We start from the raw sequence: 24,864 nt of genomic DNA on the forward strand, positions 1-24,864 counted from the left end.
TGCTTCTACTTGTCCGTACCCTAACTTCTATTGCCCATCAAAGCACGAAAAATAGGAGTTGACATAGCTGACAATGGAACCAACAATATTGTGAAACTGTGATCAAATAACTTGACAAAATAAGAAAGTGCACACAATACATATTTGTTTATAAACCTCTAAAATAAATGTACAACAAGGATTTAAAGCTGTTGTAGCAAATGATAATATATTAATCTTAGAAAATCACTCTAATCCCTCAAAACACCTACACCTATGTCAAAGTGGAACAAATAACAACCTAAACAGTCTAAAAGATATCAAATAACATCAGAAACAAATAATCTAAAGCATTTTAAAATTAAAAATCATAAAATGATGTATCATATGTAAGCTATTATAGGTTATATATGACAGTGTACATCACTTTCTAAATTTTATTTTTATATTGCAGCCTATGTATTATATTTATACATAGTGGATTAAAATTTGTATTTTCATCATCAGGCTATTCAGCCCATAGATGATGTGCCTGTCAATCAACTAGCTGAATATACAAACTAATATAAAACTAATATGGTTCAATATTATCCAAATTAGTAGTCTATTAGCCAACCATGCTTTTCAAGGTAATGTTTGTTCTGTGGTAACAACACAAACCAAATCCCTATCGGGTAGCTGACAAGTTCAGCCTGTCTCAACGAGGTGTTGCTACAAGTTCTGGACACGATCTGTGAGTCGGACCATATGTTTATTCAGTAGCCTGATGCCTGTGCCAAGCAGTAAAGTGTTGAAAAATTTTTAGAATGTGTAGCACAGATGGCAAAGGCGTTGCTATAGACAGGTACCTTATTAAAATACAAAGACCCCGGGCAAGACAAATAGATTACATGAACAGGAGGGGCTTCTACTTTGTGCTGCTGCAGGGCACTGTGGATCGAGATGGGGAATTCATTTACATTTTTATTGGACCACCTGGAAAACTCTTGCTTAACTACTCGAAGGCACACTCAAGCCGGCAACCTGGTAAAACGGTACAAGCTGTTGAGAGACATCATTTACATCAATTTAGCCTACTCTTTCACCTTTCACCACACCTAAGAGGGACAATGGCACATTTATTTATCAGGATATGTACAGCAACACAACAAGAATGTGCCAAGCAGAGTGACTGTGGAGGAAAGGTTTGTCAGACCTAAATGCAGATGTAGACATCACTGTGAAATTCAAAATATTACCTAAAACCCCACAAGTCTTGATAAGTTGGCTTCATGAGACTTTACATATCTGTATAGCTAATTCTGGCTGCTTGCACTCTATATAACATGTGTTCAGGCCCCACTGCCAGATGTGAGCATCATCTGGGATGCAACTGGGTGGAGGGTAAAAATGAACTAGCCTGAAATCACACACGCATCCTAAGATAAAATGAACAGTATCCAGCAGCAGTAGTGCACCTACTTAACAATACTGTTACTTTATAAATACATTTGAATTTTTTAGTTCACTCATACACCCGTTGGCAAATGCTGTTTTTGTCTGTCTTTTCATTTCTCTCTCTCTCTCTCTCTCTCTCTCTTTCTCTCTCTCTCTCTCTCTCTCTCTCTCTGTCACACACACATAAATGAACATGCATGGCTGCACACAGCATATGTAACATATGAGCAATTTGTATTTGGCGGCCATGCCTTACTGATGCAGTTGTTACTTGGTAAAATCCCTAAAATCCCCTGGTAAATTCCTTGATAAAATAAAACAAACAAACAAAGACATAAAGTATTAACAGTTTGGCTTGATCGTTAAAACTAATCTAGCTTGGAACAACTTCTCGTTTCTATCCACAATAAAAATGTTTACAGTTATAAAACAAATGTGTGAAATGTCTATAAAAATCCCAAATACACAGAACTGTGAAACAGATGTAATTTGCCAATGTTTTTTTTTTTTTTTTTTTTTTTTTTTTTCCTGATGTGATAAATAGGTGATGTTTTAAAACAATGTCTATTAGAAGATGAAAGCAGCATATTTTTTTCTGAGTAAATATGGTAAACCAAAAAATACAGAAGATGCTATAATTCAAAAATGAAAAATTGGACCATATATGCTCTTTCTGGCTTAGGTGTCAACACTTTTTTAAGACTTTTGGCATTTCTGCTTTATTTGATAGTGATACTATAAAGGGATAGGGAAGACAGGGGAGGGTTAGAGTTAGGGGGATGGTGTGCTCTCCACCAGGTGAGCCACCCTCTCAGCCCCCCTTTCACTCTGCCTTTTCATTGTAGAATTTGCCTTCCAATTTGCATTAGAGCTTAAACTTGGAGTTCATAAAGTTTGGGTTTCTACCCTTTCTCCTCAAGGTATGTGAAGGTACTTTTCTCGATAGACTCGGTGAGTTCTGATTCTCCCCAGCGACTCAGATTTGTGACTTCAGACCATGCAGAACAGCCTTTACACAAGGATATACTCGCATAGTTTTCTGCTGACAAGGCGTCCATAAAGACCACGGGGAGGTGGAGGGGCTTCTTTATAGATTCCATCGCATCAATGTGCTGCCAAAAAGGGATTAGGTACCTTGTCGTCTTATCTGCAGAAAGTACCAGTGTAATGGCCCTTTGCTGCTCGGGGACTCTTGCGACTATGAGCTCCCTTGATCTCTATCTTGTCACATAAGCTGTCTTCAGTTGGTGCTCTGGCAGATTGAGCTCCCTTTATACTGGGGTTGGCTTCTGTTTTTCTTCCAGCTGTATGAGAATGTGGCCACTATCTTTTACACAGACCAGTCACTTTTTCCAGAAGAGCCATTTAGTGCAATGTCTGACAACAGATCACACAGAAATGTTTAGGATCACATGACAGTCTTTTTTTTTTTTTTTTTTTTTTTTGCATGAAATAAGTAAAAGACTATCATGACTATGCAACAAAGCTCCAGAATTCATTTTGCTACTCTGAAGATAATACAACCAAAATATTTATTTTGTCTACTACTTCTACTTAAATAATTCAGTGATTAAACACTTTGAATTTTGAAACATTTCCAAAGTGTGGCAAACAAACAAGACCCTGGTGTTGTGTCCATCCACTGAAGCCAGTGGTCTTGTTGTTTGTGCCAGTTTGTGCTAACCTGGTGCACAACACTGCTTTTGCTCTGACAGCTTTCACTAGGGAGATATCTCAGCAGTACATCCCTTTTTCCCTGTGCAATGCTTCCCCTATGTGGTCTTTGGAAGAATAAGTGGTCTGATCAGTTTGGTGTGCAAATTCCAGGTTGCATTAATGAAGCGAAGCATCAAAAGGTCCATGGTACAGCTTGACCACAGATCTATGACTGAAGCCAAGAACTGGATATAGTGAAACTAAGCATCACACGTACTGTAGCATTTACTGTACAGCTTTAGCAAAGCCGTATTAAAAGGGAGAAAAAAAAAGATTTCTTGGCAGCACATTTACATTTCATATCAAGAACTCTGACTGTGTTTTTGAAACCGCTCTGTTCAGCCGTTTGTAATGGAACCACAGCTTATGCAAGATGGAACATAATAGCATCAGTTAGATTTTCCTACCAACACAAGTTGGATGCTTAGCGAGTCATGTTACTAAATAATGCTGTTATGGATGATTGCCTTGCCTCAGTTTTTTCTGAGCATACACTTTTCCAAGTAGTAGTTTGCAGGTGGCTGGCAAAATTATTACTATTTCTCTTCTGTGAAGAAGTTATGATTGCCATGCTTACACACAGTATAATGCTGTTTATCTTTTTTTTTAAATAAACAAAAGAACAACCAAGCAGCTTGGAAACTAATAATTCAGCTTGAGCACCATCAGTTCGTTCGTCATCACTTGTTTTCCTCATCAAAGATGTACTACATTTGCAGGATTAACGTTTCAGCTTCTAATTAGCTGGTACAGAATTATGCAACAGGAAGCAGAAATGCCCACAAATTGGAAGGTATGAATGTTTAGTCTCACATGCACTGAAAATATCAGCGTTCAACAATTGAAATGAAGAATGAAAATGCCACTTTTGGTTTGGAATTTTGTTTGTTTTTTCGTTGTCCAGCCCTAGTTGACAGCAAAGATTATACTGAGCCAAAAACTCTGAGAATCACGGGGCTGATTTAGGCCAGTAAACTGAGTTTTACATTCAAGTAAGGCTTGACAAGTCTTTGATTTGCTGGATCTAGGATCAGCTTCATTGCTGAAAAACGTTCAGGCACCCTTTAGTTAGGAAACAGACCCTCGACATTTAGATCAGCATCTGGGGAAAACTTTATCCTGCCCTGCGTAGACTTCAAACACGCAGGGCAGGCCCATGTCCTTCGCTCTAAGCCAGCGGTGACTTATAGAGCATGAAGCTAGAGAGGAAAGTAGTTCTGACTCCTCTACTCCTGCCTTTCTCCTGGGATATAGCACAGTAAGTTATAGCCCCTAGGACTGCAGGGAAACAGGAAGTTTGGAAAACCAATCAGAGGGAGGTGGTCAGTGTATACAGCATGGCTAATGGAGTGGAACACCTGTTGGTTCACAGTACAAAGCATCATAACTGGCTCCAACATTTTACTATCTCCTCTTCCTCTTCTACTCCTTTCAGGTCAAAACATTAAAGAAACAGCATTGTGATGGTAATTTGAAAAGGAGCCTTTTGATATGTGTGGGGATCAAGTAGTTTACTGGAATATGAACACTTATTTATGGTGTGGAAACCCTGATTAATCTTGATTTTTTTATTCAACATACATCCCTTTTGTCCTCATCTTAACATATTTAACAAAAACACTTTTTTATTAGTACTATTATTATTTTTATTTTTTATTTAAAGACGTTCTTTACCTCTGGATTTACAGTGGGTGATTTGTAATCAGACAATCATTGTTTGCTTTGTCATGCAGAAATAGAGCAGAGGAGCCACTTAAGATGGGAAATCAGTAAGAACAAATATAAAAATAATTATTTCACCTGCAATTACAACTCCAAAACTACTAAGCAGGAGCTTTCCCAACTTTTTTTCCAACTCATCCTTAAAGGTAGGTGCTGTTTTCTGGTTATGTTTGTGAAGCTAGTCCTGCTGTCAAACAAAACATTAGACATAATGAACTGTTTGGCTTTAACATTCAGAGAATGTTCTCGCTAAATTAGCCCCTGTTGTCCAATAAACAGAAAGACAGTTTGTAAAATACAGTCTATAATCAGGTGGGATGTGATCATCAACTAATATTCCAATACTCTAACTGAGAGACTTTTATCCGTATTAGTTATGGGGCCTGCAAACTGAAATGTCAATAACCAGTCAGCAATAATCTCCCATCCTGATGCAACTGAATTAAATTAGAAACCTGTACAAAACACTGCGTTGGAGAAAAATTAAAGAGAAAGTTTAAGATACTAATGAAATGTCAATATGCAGAGGGAACCTCTTCTGCTATGAACGAGCTCATTAAGGGCATCCAGCAAAGAGCTATAGGTGGGACCCAAAGGATACAGGACAAGGTTCACATTGAGCACCTAAAGGTCATCTTAAACCGTTAGACACACATGAACACTTAAAGTTCATCTTTAGGTATTTAGGCAGCATGCGCAAACGAGCAATTCACACACACGTGTTCATGCACACCCACAAGCATGACTGCACACACGCACACACACACACACACATAGAAATAGATGTCCATATATTTGACCTGGAAACCCCTTTCATTAAACTCAGCAAGGGGTAGTGAGGGAGGAGAGCAAGGGAGATCTAATTTGAGGACATGAGAGGAGAGGAGGAAGTTGACAGGGGACCTTTATGTGTGTGTAATTGGTCTGTAGAGGCACTGCCAACACATGCACCACAGGTAGCCACAGACTCTGTCAGAGCAGCTAACCTTATAAAAGTAATTAAAGCCTCTGAAACATGTTGTGTGTGTGTGCACGTGTGTGTGTGTGTGTGTGTGTGTGTAAGGAAATGTGGATGCTTCAGAATCCAGAAATGTCTTGGTGTTTTCACTGGCATGTCTCATGCACGTTCAAGTGTGCATCTGAATTCACAAGCAGAAAAGACCAGAGTGATTGATTATGAGAAGTAGATCACACTAATCCACAGCGACTCATATGACACAGACTCTCAGCGTGCATTCACTCTGCAAGCAATATGATCTACAAATCCCCGGAAGTCCATTTATTTCCTACAGTGCTGATAGAGCAGGGAAATTCAGCTCATGTGCTCAACAAATCGTCAGCAGAGAAAATTTGGCCACCACTGAACTTTTCACAATCCTTGGCTGTCAAAAGCCAATCAGATATTTATGCCTCTGTTTGTCTACTGGTGTGATTTCACTCTAAGAATAATAACTCCACCTGGCAAGGGCAAAAGGGAAAAATGAAAGATAAGTTGATTACAGGCTGCCAAAGCTTCCCGGTTCTGTACATTTTTTTTTTTTTTTTTTGTGAAAGACTACAAGAACAAAAACAAAATCAAAAGTTTGGAAAACAGTTGCATCTATCATTATGGTTAACAGTAAGCTCTCAGTAATTCTACTGATTTTTTTTTTCTGTTTGTTTTTGATTACACTGGAGAAGATTAGAGAAATCCATCACTGAAGACATGCAGAGAGTGAACACCCTGCCATAAGGTCCCATTTAATACTCATTTACACTATCTACTGTACAGATATTGCACACTAGTAATTGTCATCAAACCAATCAGGAAAAATTATTTTACGGCCTTAAGACTTGTTTAAAATAATGCAATAGCTACTGCAATAATGGATAATCTTGTTCACCATATAAGTGATTTTAAAATCATCTTGTTTATTCCTCTTGTTACGTTTCTGACCTTTTATCACCATACATACAAGTACCTGGTAGGTCTCTTAGATCCCTTCACCAAGGGCTCCTTGTCATCCCCAATCCCCAGTCCTCTTAAGCCAACCTGCAAGTTTTCTTCTTTGCTGTGGACTCCTGTTTTTTCCTTATTTAGTTAAACTGTCTTATAATCACCGTATGTATGTTCTGTAGTTAAGGTGCTATAACAATAATGTTGAAACTTTGACTGAACTACTATGCACCATAGACTGTCTGGCCCCTCTTCTTGGTGCAAAAACCAATCATTCAACAATTTTTCATTTTGAGTAAAATCGTATTTTTACTAACGCACAAAGAATTTGTTTTGTATGTGCATGATTACACTAGCTGAAGAAATCGGAGTGTTTTCATAATGGGTGCTCTGCCTAAACCAATAGATAGAGAAAGGCGGCACTCCAAAAACTACCTGAGGTCTCCATTCTTCAGGTCTTTGTTAGTCCAACATATTAAAAAATATTTAAAAGTACTTGCCATGCACATGCTGAAGCATTTTGGCTTCAGTTTACTCTTCATGATTGGGTACATGTCTCATTAGGCCGGGTGACCTGCACACCTGCCACTAATTACCTGCACATAGATAAAGTTAAGCCTTGTTTGTTAAGCCCTGACAAAGGTTCTTAGTTGATGGCCAAAACATGCCAATATGTGAATGGCAAAGACTTCATTTTCAAATATGTTGGACGAATGAAGACCTGAAGAATGACGTGTAAATCATCTTGGAGTGCCGCCTTTCTCTGTCTATGAAGACTCGTGGAGATATGTTACTCTAATCATCTCGTTGGACCTACCTTCTTCTGCAAGACGTTGACCTTCCTCTCTTTGACGTCCAGCATGTCCTTCATGTCTCTGATCTCTCCAGTCAGTGTGCTCTTTTCATCTGTAAGGTCCTGCAGCTGCTTGGTCTTCTTAGTCAGGAACTGCTCCTTCTCCTCCAGACGCACTCGCAGAGCATCCACCTAGAGCAAACCAAGACACAGATTTACCAACAGGGAGGAAAGATCTGACAGACACAGAAACTGACGGACAGATAAATTAATAACAAAACTGCCATGGGGAAACACACTTGATAAATGACAAATGCTATAGTCTGGCAACTTTCTTGTAATCAATGGACTGTTGTGGTTTGAGATAATGAGACTGATTGCTCTCTCATTTGAAAAAAAAAAAAACAGCAATATGAAAACAAAAGCTCATTAAAAAATCAAATAATTTTGTTTTAGTCTGAAATCAAAGCAAAGAAACACTGCCAGAGAGAGCAATATATGCAAAATACAATCACACCATCAGAGTAGCAGACATGTGGATGGGAATTTAAACAAGAAGACAAACAAAAGAAAAATGAGTCAGGGGCTGAATGGAAAAATATAATATGCATACTGTTAACACAGACAGACAGACTGACAGATAAACTGAAACTAAGTAGGCAGCCAGTTAGAGAGGGAAACATAACAGATTGACAGACAGACAGAAGCACAGACAAAACATACAGAAACATAGAAAAATACAAAAGAATTAAGAAAACTGGACCCGGGAGTTCCACAGTGATTTCTCCCATTTCCAGTCAGGTGGACCATATGTTATTATTCAGCACTAGCACTGATGTGTCTCAACACATTCACTTGTTGACATTTGGAAGTGGTAAAAGTTCAGCTTTGACCTAATGTCTATAATATGAACCACTGTAGACTAATGTAGTAACAGTGTGTGTGTGAAAGAGAGGGAAAAAGAAAGCCTGGAGCCGGTCCCATCACTTCTTATTCAGAGTAGTGTATCATTAGGCCAGCGCTGCCACAGATCAGGCAGCTCACACACTTCACACTCATGCATTAAAATCCTGTTTCTGGCTGTGCTCAATGGGATGAGTGATACCTGACCTCACTCCAGGACTGTTATTGGGTATATATCAATGCTGTACTGCACCGCCTGCAGTGACACACACACACACACACACACACACACACACAGAAAAGCACACAGACACTCTCAGCTGGCTGTCATGGACAGAGCATGTGCTCCTCTGTTGCTCTTCAACACCTGATTACATTTCCAGCTCCTGTTGCCATCGCACAATGAATGAACCCATGTGACCCTCATTTCAAGGTGCACATGTGTATGTCTGTGTATATATGTATCTAAGATACATGCACATACACATACATACTGTAGAGAGAAGGAAAAAGAGAGAACTTGTTAATTCTCATTTTAATTGTAAGTGTTAGGTGGACTCTGAGGGAAAGGTGTGCAAACATTTTATGCATGGGCTTTCCACCCCCCAGCACATCTCTCTATTACTTTACAGGGCACTCAGCAAGAGACATGTTTCAGAGACATGTTTAGCAATTAAAGAGTAACAAACTATTTGATCCAAAAAGGAAAACTGGCTCAAACATTTCCTAAAACAGCAAATAATACAACAAATATACTGAGAGTGCTTTACTGTATATGGGGCTGCAGAGTGTGGGAAGGTATGCCTGTGCTGGACCAGAGTCAATTCCTGCCTGCCTGCCTGTGTGCGTGTGTGTGTGTGTGTGTGTGTGTGTGTGTGTCTGCATGTGTAAAATGAGAGTGCTCCATGCAGGACACTCACACACAGAGGGCTGCTCTCAAGTAGTCGCATTAAAAGCAGGGCAGGACCCCCAGGTGTAAGATGGTGAAGTATTTATCTCATATTGCTCCTCTGGCAGACAACCAGGCCCTAAGACTGAGACCCTCTCTGTCTTCCCCACTCCACACTGGCATACACACACACACACACACACACACTCACTCTTCAGTGACACCTCTACAGTGATTCTTGTGTGTGCTCATGCCCATGTGCTAGTACATGAGTGTGTAATATATGTGCATGCATGCGTGCTTGGTAGAGTGTCTGAGAGAGAAAAAGACAAGGAGAGACCCTGACACCCACCCCCTCCCAATCCCACCTGGCAAGGAGCAATTTAGAAAGAATGTAGTAGGGAGGCCTAACAGGAAATCCCTGCTGTCTCACCTGCACTGGCCCACTAAGCTGTGATAGTGTACTGACGCCCTGCTAATACCCTCTTAAAGCACTCACCGCTGCCAGACACACTATTCAGCCACCCAAGGGAGAGAGATGGAAGGATGACAAGAGGGATGGAGAGAAGTGTGAGAGGGGACATTCGCAACATTTGAGTTTGATGAGAAAGAGGGATGGGGGGGGGGGGTGTTACAGATGATGAGAAGCAGGATGGGAAAAAGGAGAGGGCGAGATGTGTGTAGAGGGAGACCTCCCACCACATCAAGCCTCAGGGATCCATGGAGCATACTGAGACCAACGACACACCACTATTCCACTGGGTTAAAACCACTACTCCATCAGCAGGCCTGCTAGCGGAAATGCTGTACGGTTTTATCAGCTGGCATGCGCGCTGTGATGTTAGACAGCTAACAAAGCAGGACTGATTAACCTTGCTCTTCTTCTCCTATTTCCTCTCCAACTTTCCTCTCCAAATTTTTCTGCCTCTCTTTTTCCAACACCACCTCTCTCCACTCTCTCTCTCTCTCTCTCTCACTGCTTCTACCTCTCTTTCACCACTCCACCCTCCCCCACCACCACCATGCTTCAAACTCTACAGGAGTTTTCCTATTGCCATTTGAAGGTGTTGGTCCTGCGGCGAGACAGAATGATGTCTCGGTGTGGAGAAATCCCTCAAATCCTCAGCCAGGTTGTCTTCAGGCCTGGCTCATATTTCCTAACACTGACTTTGCATGTGTGTGCGTGTGTGTGTGTGAGTGTGTGTGTGTGTGTGTGTGTGTGTCTGCAGCTCATGTGAGAGAGATAACATGCATAGCAGAACTCTTGCTGTCTTCAAGACAACCTGGAGACTCATTTGGCCTATGCAATTGGACACTGGAGAGGACATTCTGTTTTGTAATTACAGTGTTTCATTGGAGCAAGAGAGACACAGAGACAGAGGGAGAGAGTTGGAGAAAGAGTGAGAATGATAGGGAGAGAGTGAGAAAGGGAGGTAGAGGGGCCCCCTCCAGGCCAGTCTGACCCAGTCCAAATCCAAAGGGGACATCAGAGATTGCATTGAGGCGTGCCGCTGAATAGATGAATTAAAAACACATCTATATCACCCCATCTTTCCCCCAAACCCCTGCATAAGCCTTCCAGCCCCTCACTCAACACCATATCATTTAAAAAAGGCCTTGATATGTTTTCAAGATTCCGTGGTTGCAAAACTATTAATTCTTGGCAATATGAGGTATTTTTAAAATGAACACAGTCACACACTCAGAATCATGCATGCTCAAGTACATACACACACACGTGCACAGATTGAACAGATTTCCACATGCACGGATGCACATGCATGCAATGGCATGTACAGGCACACGTGCACGCACACACACACACACACACACACACACACACAGACAAACGCGCACCCTTTCTCTCTCCTTGACTTCCTCTCTTATGCTTGCAACGACGGCCAAATGTGGATTCTGGACATTGGTTAGCAAAGTAAAACAGAGGCTTAAAGAAAACAGCTTCTCTGTTTGTCCTCACCTCCCTTTTTCTGCCTCACATTTCATCATAAAAGTTTTTCTGGCAGGGGAATCTGCAAAGGTATCAGGCCCAGTTTCGGCTCCGAGCCGCAATAAACAACACGGGGACTATATGAGTAGACCACAGTAAAAACGGCAGAACCAGAGACGATGGGGAGACCACAGCAAAGGCCTGGGGACACACCAACATTTACACACTCGCACACCAACAGTTGCACACTCTCTCACACACTCAGGAGTCCAAGATTGCCTAAGAGCAGGAGCTTGATCAGAGAAACATGCCTAACATGATCCTCTGTCTTTCACTCTCTCACACACACATGCTGATACTCACAAAAAACCTCCAACTACCAGACACAGACACGCACATGCCCAAGTGCCCACACACAGACACAGAAAAGCAGAGTCACAGGTTCACCGCAGTAGTTTTGTGTCATAAACTGACAAACGTTGAAGCCATTCAGAAAGGAAGAGAAAATTAATTTGGCTTTACTATTTGTTTATCTTCTTTTGTTATATCTAATTTCTCCAACAAAAAGAATCTAATAATGAAATTTATAATATAATATCATTTCATCTTTATAGAGTTACATGGAAATACCACATCTAACAATTCAAAACAGTTCTTTTTCCAAAAAAGTAACTCAGTAAATTTGTACTTTTACTTCAGCTTAATAAAATATCAGCAAAGTAACAATACTTGCACTTAAGTTGGCTGTTCTTTGACTTTTTCCACCAATGGGTTTATCTGAGGTCTGAGCTCAGGTCTGGTTGGGATGCTGTGGTGCACTGCACACAGCTGTATGAGCTATTCATTTCTCTGGCTGCATGTCGTCCAGCCAGCCTGTATAAATACAGCAAAGGGCAGCCATTAAACATAATTTATTTAAAGGATTGTGCTGTGAAATTAATCATCCAAATTTATGAGTTAATATTTGACTAATTGATGTTTGTCTTGCCATTAATGTGGCCAGGCCTGGAATGTATCAGTGTAAGGTGAAGGGATATTTCATTTCAAGATGATGTTAGACCACCGTAGAGTCTCTCACACCAGCTATAATCATTCAAACATCTCTTTTTTATTGCAATACCTTGCATCAAAGAGAAACCAACACAGTGTACTGTGATGAAGACAAGAATGCATATGGATGTGTGGGTTCAAACAGGCAGTTACTATTAGTTTGGCTTTCACTCTGAGTAATGCCTGCTATATTAAGAATTGGTGAAAGGTGAATAAAAGCACCATCCAGTCCTGTGACAGATGTGAGGAGTAGTGGAGTAAGTGATCCATAGTTTCCGGATGAGGCAATAGAAAAATTTCCAATTGATGTCAGTGGGTCACAATTGAAGGCTGAGAGGTGAGGGAGCCTGGCTTACACACATCCGTGGCATAAGAACGGAACTGGATTTCTGCGTATGACTGCACGCAAGTGTGTATGTGAAGGCTTATAAGCAAAGACCAAGCTTCCACGAGACCCTTGCTGATTGTGGGTTCTTTCTCACAATATGCAGACACACACAGTGGATTTCCTCTGCACCTGAGCTATCCAGACATGACGTCAGATGGCACTGGGAGTAATCTGGGTGTCAGTGAGCTGGGTGTCATTTGAGGTGTGTCATCAAAGCCAGGGATAAGGCAGCACTAGGAGCTCTGACCACAAATCGTCTAATAAACGGATGTCTTCGGGGCCTGTTCGGGATAATAACGGGATGTAGACTGTATCACAGTATGGGCTTCAGGGTGAAGCATGGCGCACCAGCTCATCCTACACTCCTACACATGCTAATAAAGCCATGGTAACGCAGCTGTCTGCCCATAGGCTATAGAGGCAATGTGGGAAATGGATGCATACACATGCACGTGAACACATACAGAGCTTTTAGCATCTAACAACAAACGGACCTTTGTCAATGGAGCAAATTAACATGTTCAGTCACAGCATGGCAGTCAATCATGCTATGTCTATAGTGCCGTATAATAGGAGAGATATATGAACCAAAAGCCATAGGGGACAGGTCCGATTCTGTTCAGCCCAAGTGCCATCACACTAACACACTGAACACAGCTGCCTCAATCCCTCCTTCATCCTGCATCCATCATCATTACCTCCTCCACCAGTGATGGACACACACACACACACACACACACCACATACACAACACACACACGCACATGAAGGAAGAGACGCTGCAGGCGTTCCCCCTCATTAACACTTGGTCCTTCTTTGATTATTTTTCCTGATCATTTCCAGTGCTGCACGCCAGTTGCTACATCCTGTTTCCAGGGAATCCATTTCCTGTCAAACCACACTGAACAGCTACTCTGGCGAGCATGTGGAGAGCGCAGGTCTGCCGTCTAGTTCCCTGAAGCGTATGCTGTATCAACAAGTAAAAAAAATCTCCACCCGATATTGGTATATGATCTCATTAAAGTCCCCTGCTGTGGGTGAATTTACTGCAGTCTATAGAGATGCATGTATGTTTCTAGCTGAGTGTGCGTCTTTGTCCGTGTGCGTGTTTGTGCCTTGGACTACCTTCCTGTGTGAGCTGCTCTGGGCGTAAAAGACTAAGCATATTTTTCATTCATCTTATTTAAGAAGGGGGTCTAATTATTCGGGTTCCACCGAGGCTCACCTCTAGTGTTTGAGGGAGAATTCTGCTTTCCCGGCAGGGATTTATAACCACAGGAATAGCCCACTCTCTATCTTCCCCACTGTTTTCCCTGTTCACACTTTACACCCGTATTTAACTGGCAATGTTCCCCAATAATATAAGCATCCAGACACACAGAGTCAACTAATCAGGGTTCACGTGTTTTGGCCTCCCCCTACTCGTTCCCTTCAAACTGTATTTTACTACTTGCTCTTCTAATCATGTCCTGAAAAGATAAGTGAGTACAACCATTTCCTTCATCACCATCATCATCATCATCATCTTTCCTTACTGGACACAATACGGTGATGAATAATAATGAGCAACAGTATGCAGAGTCATATCTTATTGAAGATATTGAAGAAATATTATGAATTAATGCAAATACATGTTGAGTTGCTTGACTTGGAGTAAGTAAACGTTTGTGCATGTATGTATCCATGTGTATGTGTGTGTGTGTGTGTGTGTGTGTGTGTTGGGATTAAGAAATGGGGTCTGAAATAGCTTCCAGATGTCAGCAGAAAGCTAGGTGATGCACACTGGCAAAGACAGAGAGGAGAGGAGAGAGGGAGGAGCGGAACTGTGGGTCTCTTGCTGTCAGTATAGAGTATGAAGTTGGCCTGAAAGGGAAGTTGTAGCCGAGGCCATGTCCCCACCTTGTCCTGTGTCTGAACTGCATGAGCCGTATTGCTGCTGCTTCTGGATCAGTCATTCTGCTGAGAGATTTTATATCAACAGAGCATAACCTTTCTGTAAAATGGAGTGAAAACACCTTTTTTTCCCTAAATGTAGGTGTAAGGCACTGCAAGTGTGCATGCCTGTATTGTTGTGTGTTTGAGTTTGTGTGTTTATGTGTGTATGATATTAGAGGTTAAGTGGTGCGGGCAAAGCGGAGTGACCCTGAGGACAGAGGAGGTCAGGATGAAAATAATGGAGAGCATTGTCCCTGCCTGTCCCTGTCAGCACCTCACGCCCTATTGGTTAACTGGCTGCTGACTGACAGAGTGCTGAGCAAAGCTCTCATTATTCTGCCTGTTTGCGTATGTATGTGTGTGTGTGTGTGTGTGTGTGTGTGTGTTTTTGGGGGGGGCTACTTTGGAAATGTATAAAAATAAAAGATCATCAAAATAAAGTGAGCAAAACGATAGGGAAAGACAGAGAAAAGAGAGAAATATGAAGAGAAAGAGCGAGAGAGAGAGAGAGAAAAGATCATTAAATGCATAGACACAAATACACGTATGCATACACACACACACACTTCCACACACCTGTTACATGCGTTCCCGTAGGAGAGTATAGAAATCACTTTGAATGCCCTCTAACTTAACACATTATCTATGTCTAAGCCAGTAGTGCGCATCTAGGTGCAGCGACAGTTGTGTGCATGTTTTCATATACATATGCATGTGTATGTCTGCATGTGTAACCTCCACGAGTGTGTTTGTGTATTCACACATGTTTCACACATGTTTATCTCCCTCCCTGTGTAAACCATTAAATATCTCATCCCCGATCTGACCCCTATAACTCCACTTTATGGGTTTTCCACATGGCCTCTGAAGAACACGCGGGGGCTTTATTTTGGACCGTGCCATGTTTGTTCTGGGGGGCCCGACGCTGCGCTGCTCACACCGCGTCCCAAACCACACCAACCCAGGAACCCAGGAACCCAGGAACACGTCGTCGCGCCTGGGAATGGTCACAGTGGTCAGTCCGGTTCAGATGAGGTCATATTATATCTGGTCTGGAATGGCTGGGACCGGGTTGAGCCAGTTGGACTCATCAGAACAGGTCCAGGGTTTAAATGGGAACTCGACGGTTAGTGGTCAGCCTATAACGGGAACTGTTTTCCATTTGTTTACGCCAGCCACTTCACTGTAGTCTTTGGCGAGTTCATCAAGTTCTCACCTGCTTTCAAGTCCTCATGTGCCCTTCCTTCGTACCACTACTCCCTCTATCCACTACTGAAAGGAGTGGATAGAGGGAGCAGCGGTAAGGGAGTAGTGGGGAAAAACAGAGAGATAGAGAGAGAGAGCATAAGAGCAGAGAAAATGTGAAAGGAGGGAAAGGGGGAGAGAGGGAAGGGAAGGGACGGGAAGGGAGAGGGAAAAGACAGCAAGAGGGAATGAGGCAGAAAGAAAGACAGAGAGAGAGTGAGCACAGCAGGGGGACAGTCCAGGGTGGAGTGTAACCAGGTTGAAACCACATCTTCTCTCCGGCTCACTACCTATATGGACCATCCATCAGTGAGGAGAACAAGGAAAGATCAACAAAAACAGGCCAGTAGGGACCACAGCGCACTGTACTATCACATCACTCACTGACAACAACCCACAGCTCCCTCCATCCATCAAGCAACTCTATTCTCTCACTTCACGCCTTCTTCTCTCTGGCTCTCTATCTATTCTTGATTCTTTCCTTCTCCCTCAACGGTTTCTTTTTTATTTCCTGTCTCTCTGTATTTATCACTGTCACTGTGGCTGATGTTAGCAAGTCATTTATGAGTCATTTGCATCTTCTTCGAGTCATAACACCTCAACCTCAAAATCAAAACTCAGTGGAGGTCTTGTGGGAGACACATTGAAATGTGATGGTAATGAAAGAGAACACAGGGCACTTAGGATCGCATTCAAAAAGACAGAAATGATGAAATACCACAGTATGTGTTCACTCTAAACACAGACACGTGCTGGCAAAAAGGCAAAACATGCACTGAAGATAAAGTGCTTCGAACCTGTGATGTATTAATTTCCGTCACATTCAGCACCCATGCATGACTTAGGAACATCACATTTGCTGTGTTATTTATGAGTCTAATCAGGCCATGACTTAAGGTGCATAGAGTCCCAACCTAGACCCATAAGTAGCTTCCTGCATGATACTTCAATTATGCAAATCAAAATGTTTCCACCTTGACAATATAATAAAGATGTTGTGGACACACCTTTCCAAAAACCCTAATGAATGTTAAAGCTATTAAACAGGATATTCATTATTTTTTAAAAAGAACACAAAAAACTTGACAAACATAATCTATCTTATAAAACGCAAAAAAATTCTGAGCTATCAGCATGAAGACAGAAGACAGCACGATCAGGGAGTACAGAAAATGACAAGAAACCATTTTTGCTCACTTCTGTCAGTGCATCAAGCATTTCCACATGGATTATACAGCTGTGCCATCTTTTAAAATCCATAATTTGCAGAGCAATATCACACAGCCAGCATACCTCACAGTGCTATAACACTGCAGAACTGGCCGGGGTTGCTACCATACCGATGGGAAGGACATAGAGGCCAAGGTTTTGAATAAATGTGTGCACAAACAAAGGCATGCCAAAAATTTTTACACCCAATTTCTCTGAAGGTCTGTGCAGGGACAAGTATGTACTTTATCACTAAAATGACCAAATCCATGCTGGTAAGTGTACACAATGAATGGAAACCATTCCTAAATAGCCCTGATGAAACTAATTCATTATCATTCAAAAGGCTGCATGCAGACTTTGCAAAGACTTTGGCCATTTAGAATAGTTGCAATCATTTCTGCAAATATGGGCTTTATAACCAGCATGTCAGCTATGAATCTAGACCTCTAGATGTGTATATAATAATCAGTGTTGGGGATAAAGAGTTACTAAGTAAGACATTATAGTAATCAGTTTGCTTTTTTGCAGTAACAAGTAACTTAACTTGTTAGTTTTTTTGTTTGCTAATCAATTATTCATTACTTTTGAAAACTTTACTTTGGTATCTTTTTATTTAAATTCATGAAGTTAAAAATAAAATCTCACAAGGCAAGGTACATGGCACATTGGCATTTAATTGGCAGGTTGTTGACTTGTTGGTTTAGCTTGCTAATGAAGATATTGTTGGGAAGCTAGCTGGCCTGAAAAACTGAGGAAAATGTAACATGTAAGCTGGAAATGTTAGGTCAGTGTCAGACATGCCTCTATGTTGCTGTTGTTGTGCCTGGCGCTTGATGTACGCTGCTAAGCGAGTGGATTGCTGCCGAAATAAGTCTCATTGTCCAAGGAGAGTTGAATCGATGGCAGCTGGACTTGTTTGTCTTCGTCAGAACTGAGGAAAGTTCTTGGACGAGACGTGAAATGTCTTCAAAAATCAACAAAAAAGTCCAGTTGCCCTCGATTCAACTCTCCTTGAATCAACATGGATGACTGAGAATCTTCACAGCAGGGCCGGGTCTAGCCAGGCATGTATGAGGGGGCAGCCACAAATGTTGAGGGGGCATTGTGCTCCAGCACCTTTTACCATGTCTAACTTAATATATTTTGGGGGATTTAGTTTGAGGGGGCACAACATTTATTTGAGGGGGCCAGGCCCCCTCTTGCCCCTGCGTAGACCCGGCCCTGCTTCACAGACATCTATCTATCTGTCTGTCTGTCTGCCTGTCTATTTATATCGCAAGAAATGGTGTCTGTGCAGCAACTTTAGCCTTGTAGTATTTGTTCTATGTGTGTTTGATGTGTTCGATTTAATGCATGTTATCAGGATTCAGGCTAAATTGTTACTTGTGAATTTGCTGTCAACAACCATTGAAATTAGGCATTTAGCCAGTATTAGTTGTTACAATGAATCGAAATTAAAGTTTTCTTGCCTGTAATAATTTTTGAGTTAATAGCAAGGATTTCTTTCGCAACAGCAGTGATGACATGACCAAAGTGCATATTTAAAAAGCACACTTTAAAATGAAGAGTGATTCAATAAAGAAACTAAGTAAAGTAACTAAGTGACTAAGTAAAGTTACTAGTAACAATTTGGGAGCATTAATGTGGTAAATTATCTTCAAGATGTGTAGAAAACTACACACAGAAATTGTTTTATATTAACTATACACACACATCAGTTTGCTTTCAATATTTTTTAAATCTTCTGTACAAAACTAAAGTGAATTAAACAGCAAGTATCTGCAAACCCCTCTCCACTGCAGTTGCAGACTGTCCCTTTGTCGCCGGCTGGTTAAATATGCAGGAAGGTCTCTGATAGGTTATCTGATCTGCTAGAGTATAGTTACAACCCTGCATTCTCCTGATCTGGGCAGGACAGACACATGCAACTACTGTATTAAAGGGTTAAGTTTCCACTGATATGGATGGCAGACTCAAAAGGCACACACACAGGCACACACATACACACACACGCACGCGCGCACAGACACACACATTATTTTCCACATTTTCCAAGTATCTGGAGACAGACTCAATCACACCCATTTAGAAGCTGTCCTTAACTTTGACTGACAAATAAATACACTTACATTTTCTCACTCACAGTGCCTGCTCTGTTCAGAGGCCTATCCCTTCTTCTTTTTTTAAAAAAATCCTGATGTGAATGGCTTTTAGAGGTGAGTGTCTGTGATGATACTGCCCCTTGGGACCGGGGAAACACCGCTCTGGCTTTTATGGAGTAGGCTACTGAACTTATCACTGTCAATTACGATGAGACCCACCTTGCAGCCACACACACACACACACACACACACACACACACACACACACACACACACACACACACCTGTACATGCATATGAGGCACAGTATGATCAACCAATAGAAGTGTGGGCAAGAGACAAATAGTTAATGGTGAGCAATCTTAAATGGAAAGCTGAAATAAAATAAGAAAGCTGAAGGGAGGGGGTTAAATGTGGGAGCGAATGGAAGGAAGGAGGTGAGAAGGAGGGAAACCCCACGTTTGCCTTCTTTTGCGGAGTGACTGATGGGCAGCAGAGGAATGCAGATCTGTGCCTAAAGAGCCCCAAGTCTCCCAACTCATCCTCTGGTTTGGCCACTTAGCCACTTAGTCCCGGAAACACTAGCCTTTCCAAAGCAGGGGAAAATGCTACTTCAATACCAGGACAATACTACTTGAGACCGGAGATGGCAGTGGAGCAATTACTACTGACAGTGTGTGTGTGTGTGTGTGTGTGTGGTGATCAGGACTGTCAGATCTTATTACAGCCCTATTCCAGCAGCCTTTGAGAAGTGAGGAAAAGGCAGGCTCCAGAGCACAGTGAAGTGCCCAGTGTCAGGTGTATTATAGTCAGTTATCATTCTCTCGTAATGCATTGCATCCACAAATTCATATACAAAACACAAATACATACACACATACCTGTCCAATTATTGACAAGGGGTCACACTAATACACACACAGTTCTTTAAATTCCATTTTAGTGGTTCACCCAAACATAAACATGCACACACAAAAAAACCACCCACTGAAAACCAACTCCTTTAAGTCCGATATATTCAGTTAACTGCAAGAGCCAAAATTCTTTGCACATGTATGGACAATTAGGCCTAATTTTGGCCCAAATTGCTTCCTGTAATGATGAGTGGACATCGTTAGCTGGCTGTTCTCTGCTGCTGAACACAAGGAGATCTAAAGTATCAGTTCCAGCTCCATAGAGTGATAGAGAAAAATACTAACTGGCCCCCCAAGCCTCCAAATCCCTACCCACAACCCACCTCCATTCCCAGCGGCTGTAAAATCATTAGAGCCGCAGAGCGAAGGAACTTCAAAGATGGAGAAGAAAAAACTGCCAGCCTCCCCTGGCTTTTTTGACTGAGTGACCCACCCACACATAATATGCCCACTGACAAAGGGAGCCACGCACATAAACATTTTTTTTTTTTTTTACAGTCCACCCCCAACATAACAACACCCATTACAGAGAAAGAACACAAGGGAAAGAGAAAGAGGATGGCGTGGCCTCGTAAAATGATGTGCACTGGAAAAGTTTGATACTTTTATGTTTCTGGTATTTGGTGTGTGGCTGAACATAAAGGTCTGCACTGGCCTGTTTCTCACGGCCACTCCCACACTGTTTTTTGTACCGCGCCTGCCTGCACCTGCACAATTTACTGCCACTTCCAGCCACAGAGTTCATTTTAAACATCAAAGATTGCCAGCTGAGTGGCATTTGGACACCGGTATTAGGGCCAATCACAGTGCTTAAAGCCAGAAAACTCCACCCAGCCAGGAAGCCGCACCACATTAAACGAATGCACAATCAAATGACAGGTGCAGACCGTTAAATCTGAGTGGCAGAGCTGCCAAATTGTGTTATGAAAAGCCCATATCAGGACCACGCTGTCTGAGATTATTCAGTCCAAATGTTGCCTTTCCACCATGATTTGTAGTTATATTTTATTGCTTTGAGAAACTTTACACATCCAGCTTGAGAAACATATAGTAGGCCTATGTGAATTTATAAAATGAAGGATAGTAAGACTGGAAGCAAATGTATTTGCCTTCACAGTTCACAGAGAATTTATTTGATATTGATGGTACAAATGAACCGAATCCAGTCCAGTTCAACCAAACATTCCCCAAAAAAGGTTTTCTGTCAAAACAAAACTGTTTTCTGGCAAGCTGGGTTGGCACCATGTATTATTGTGTGTGAGTGTGCTTGTGTGTGTGTGTATGAGAGAGACCCACTGACCTCTGTCTGCAGTGTATTGGCGCGTTGCTCCTTGGCACTGAGCGACTCCTTTAGTACCTCAATGTGCTGTTTGCAGTCCGAGTTCTGATTGGTCAGCGTCTCCAGTTTGGTCTGCAGGGCCTGCATCTCTGACTCCTTCTTATTCAGCTCTTGCTTCAGCTGATCTATCTGGAGGTCACAACATACACAGGCATGGGCACGCACACACAAACACACACACAAAAACACACACACACACACATACACACACAAACTTGTTATGAATATGCATTGATTATTGAGTGAAATCATAAACTTGCAGGTAGAAAACACTTTGAAAACACATGGTAAAAAAATTTTCTCACATGTGCACACATACTCATACACACACATCCCTTGGCAAAACACTTTAAAATGTAGTTTCAGATGTAGTTAAAAAGCTGCAATTAACAGACTCTCAAGACTGAGTGAGACTGTATGCACACGTACAAAAGCAAACACACGTTGGACACTTTGGGAACTTTTGAAATCCATAAAAAAAAAAATGAAGTGCTGATGCAAGCACACACTCCATTAAAAAAGCTAGGAGAGGCTAAAATACACTCATCTATATCAATCCACAGTTACGACAAGAAAGTCCAACGCCTACTGCTGGCTCTATGGAAACACCAAGCCAAACAGCCAGAGGGGGGAAAATACACACAAGGAGACAGAGAGTTATGGGAAGCAATATTACACTCAAATAGCTGGCAGATTACAGATTGTTTTAAAAATTGTGTAATTTAAAGGAAATGCCGTATAGAACAGGACAGAAAACCACAAAGGAAATCAAATGGACCAGCAGAGGGGGGTTTCTATGTTGGGGCTAGCTATGTGCAGGAGATTGTCATCTGTCTGCTGTTGCCAAGAAATGCACAAAGTTGATTCAGAGGGAGATTTGTCTAATTCCGTGAGCAGGGTTCACGTAATAACAGGGGAATTCTGACTGGACAAGAGTTTGGCCAATCAGCTTTCACTCAGAGAGAGAGAGAGGGAAAGGGCAAGAGGGGCAGGGAAAGGGGAAAGGGAGAGCTGGAGAGGGGAGAAGAGGGACAATATAAGGGGAGGTAAGGGGCCAAGGGTGAGGTGAAGTCAAAAGAGAGCGAGAGATATGATCAGTTGAGAGAGTGGTGAGTGGTGAGAGGACAGTAAAGCAGAGAGCAAAAAAAAAAAAACGAAGTGATGAAATGACCAAGGGAAAGAATAACTGTGAGAGAGTGGGCATTCAAAATAAAATATCCAAAGAAGATGAGGTTAAAAAAAAGGAAAGACAGAGACAGAGAAACTAAAGAGAGGGGTACTTCTGGTCGTTCTCTGATCCAGGGCTGCTGGGTGGGGAGGAGGAAGGTGGGGGCTGGTCTGATGGAGCTCTGAGACATACATGATGACAAGGCCTGCTCCTACAGAGACAGAAAGACAAGAAAACAGCAGCCACTAAACTCACGCACATAGCCAGCTGGCAAACCCAACACATGGTTGAGTCTTCTTACTGGGACCAGCAGGAATTCTATGCAAATGATGAAGATTTTGTTGGATCAGCAATATAACCAGTGCAGGAAAGCTCAAACAAGATGTGCGCACCTAGTGTGTACACTTGACAGTTAATGCACAGCTATCATTCTTGACCAAATTTGCTTTGTTCAAGGGAGCCGTTTTCTGGTGTTTGGAGTAGATCAAAGTCCAGAGAGGAAACCAGAGAGGTCAGGAGTACTGTCCTCCTCTTCCTCTTATCACAGACTCACCTCAACACCAGTCACCACCACTGCCGAAAGACTCAGGGCCTGAACACCACGAGGGTACAGAGTGAATGTGTGGGCATGTGTGTGTGTATGTGTGTGTGTGTGTGGTGACTCTGCATGTACTTTCTATCTATGTCTATCTGTTACTGTGTGACTGCATGTAGAAAGATGAGACCTGGGAGAGCTAGCTGGGGCCATCACTGTGATGTATATCATTCCAGGCCAGCGCAGGTGAGGAGAGAGCTCTTTCCTCTGCTGTTGTAAGCTCACAGTAATCTGTCAGGGCCCCATTCATAAAAACATCCCTTTATGATTGCATCAGGAACTTCCACCAATGCACTGACAAATGGGCTCTACAAAGAGCACCATTAATGAACCAAAGAGAAACATTTTCACATGGAGCGCGAATCATCGACCCCAGCCATCACGGAGTCATTTTTTCACATGCGCCTCATACGCATGTTAAACCTATTCATATGTGTATAGGTTTGTGTGGGTGTGTGTAGGCTACTTGTGTGCATGACTATGAATAAACTAGTATAAAGCCTGGGACAAAGTAACCCAAGCCAAGTCTTACAAAGCACTTCCTGACAGCTAAAGGTAAAACAGTAAACAGACACGGTGCCCTGTAAGCCGATAGGGTCCGAGTTTGTTCCTGCAAGACAGTCAGGCTTCACAGATAGGACAGTACAATGCTTGGTCATCACACAGAAGGTAATGCATGCTACCATTTAGTAGGAAACACAGAGGAAACAAGAGAACCCTTAAGATCCATTTGCATTATAATATGGAGAAACAGAGCTTCACCCTAAAAGTGAGGAAAACATCAACAGTGTATTTGAGATAATGCTTTCTCTTCAGAGTCTTTGTGTCGCAGACACATGCCAGAAGACACAATAAACATAGCATGTCATTCGTGTTAGCATTAAAAACTCTGCTAACATCGGTCATGCAGTAGTCATGCAACATGCGCATTACAGGCTCTTGATGCAGCTCTCACAGGTTTTGAAAAGGCAAACATGCATCACTCAAGTCATGCAGGCTAGAGGAGTCTCGGGCTGCTTGTGTAGACTCTCTACCTTGGTCTTCATGAATTTAGAGTGGCTCTTGTAGACCTCCACCTGCTTGAGCTCATCCTGCCTGTCATCAGGGTGCAGCAAGCCGCTGGTCTTCAACATCTGGACCTCATCCTCTAAGTCTCTGATATTCCTCTCCAGAGAAGATATCTTGGTGTCCTGCACCAGCAACAGGAGGCACGCACAGAGTCAGCAAGGATTTGACTCAGGACATTGAGCTCAGGAATATAACAAGGGCCTGTACTGTCTCCCATGTTGTTGTTCTGTTCTGGTAATGGAAGAAACACTAAATATATTTGAGCAACAAAGTTTGATAGAAAAATGGCATGAACAAAGCCCAAATGCAAAAACAGAGGATGCTGACAAAAAGATTCACCAAAAAATAATATGGGTTGTTTCACGAATTAAAGCTGATTTAGGACACTAACACAATTTTAAATTAAATACAAAACATTCAGTGATTGAGCATACGCTTAATTGCTTATTTGACACTTAAATAAACATATGCATATTCTTATTTAAGCATCAGAAGTCTAAATTCCTACATCTACAACATACTGTG

General features: G+C 42.0%; 1 protein-coding gene across 1 annotated transcript in view; it reads right to left on the bottom strand.

Moving 5' to 3' along the window:
* LOC115361633 (ERC protein 2-like) overlaps positions 1-24,864 on the bottom strand; it is a 159,653-nt gene that overhangs the window by 118,807 nt on the left and 15,982 nt on the right. The window contains exons 5-7 of the mRNA XM_030055142.1: positions 24,306-24,461; positions 21,470-21,637; positions 7,608-7,775 (exon numbers count right to left, since the gene is read on the bottom strand). Of these exons, the coding sequence (XP_029911002.1) occupies positions 7,608-7,775; positions 21,470-21,637; positions 24,306-24,461 (492 nt within the window). The remainder of the gene's footprint in view (positions 1-7,607; positions 7,776-21,469; positions 21,638-24,305; positions 24,462-24,864) is intronic.

This window comes from Myripristis murdjan, chromosome 7, assembly GCF_902150065.1.
Source record: "Myripristis murdjan chromosome 7, fMyrMur1.1, whole genome shotgun sequence".
In the NCBI taxonomy this organism is placed as follows: Eukaryota; Metazoa; Chordata; class Actinopteri; order Holocentriformes; family Holocentridae; genus Myripristis; species Myripristis murdjan.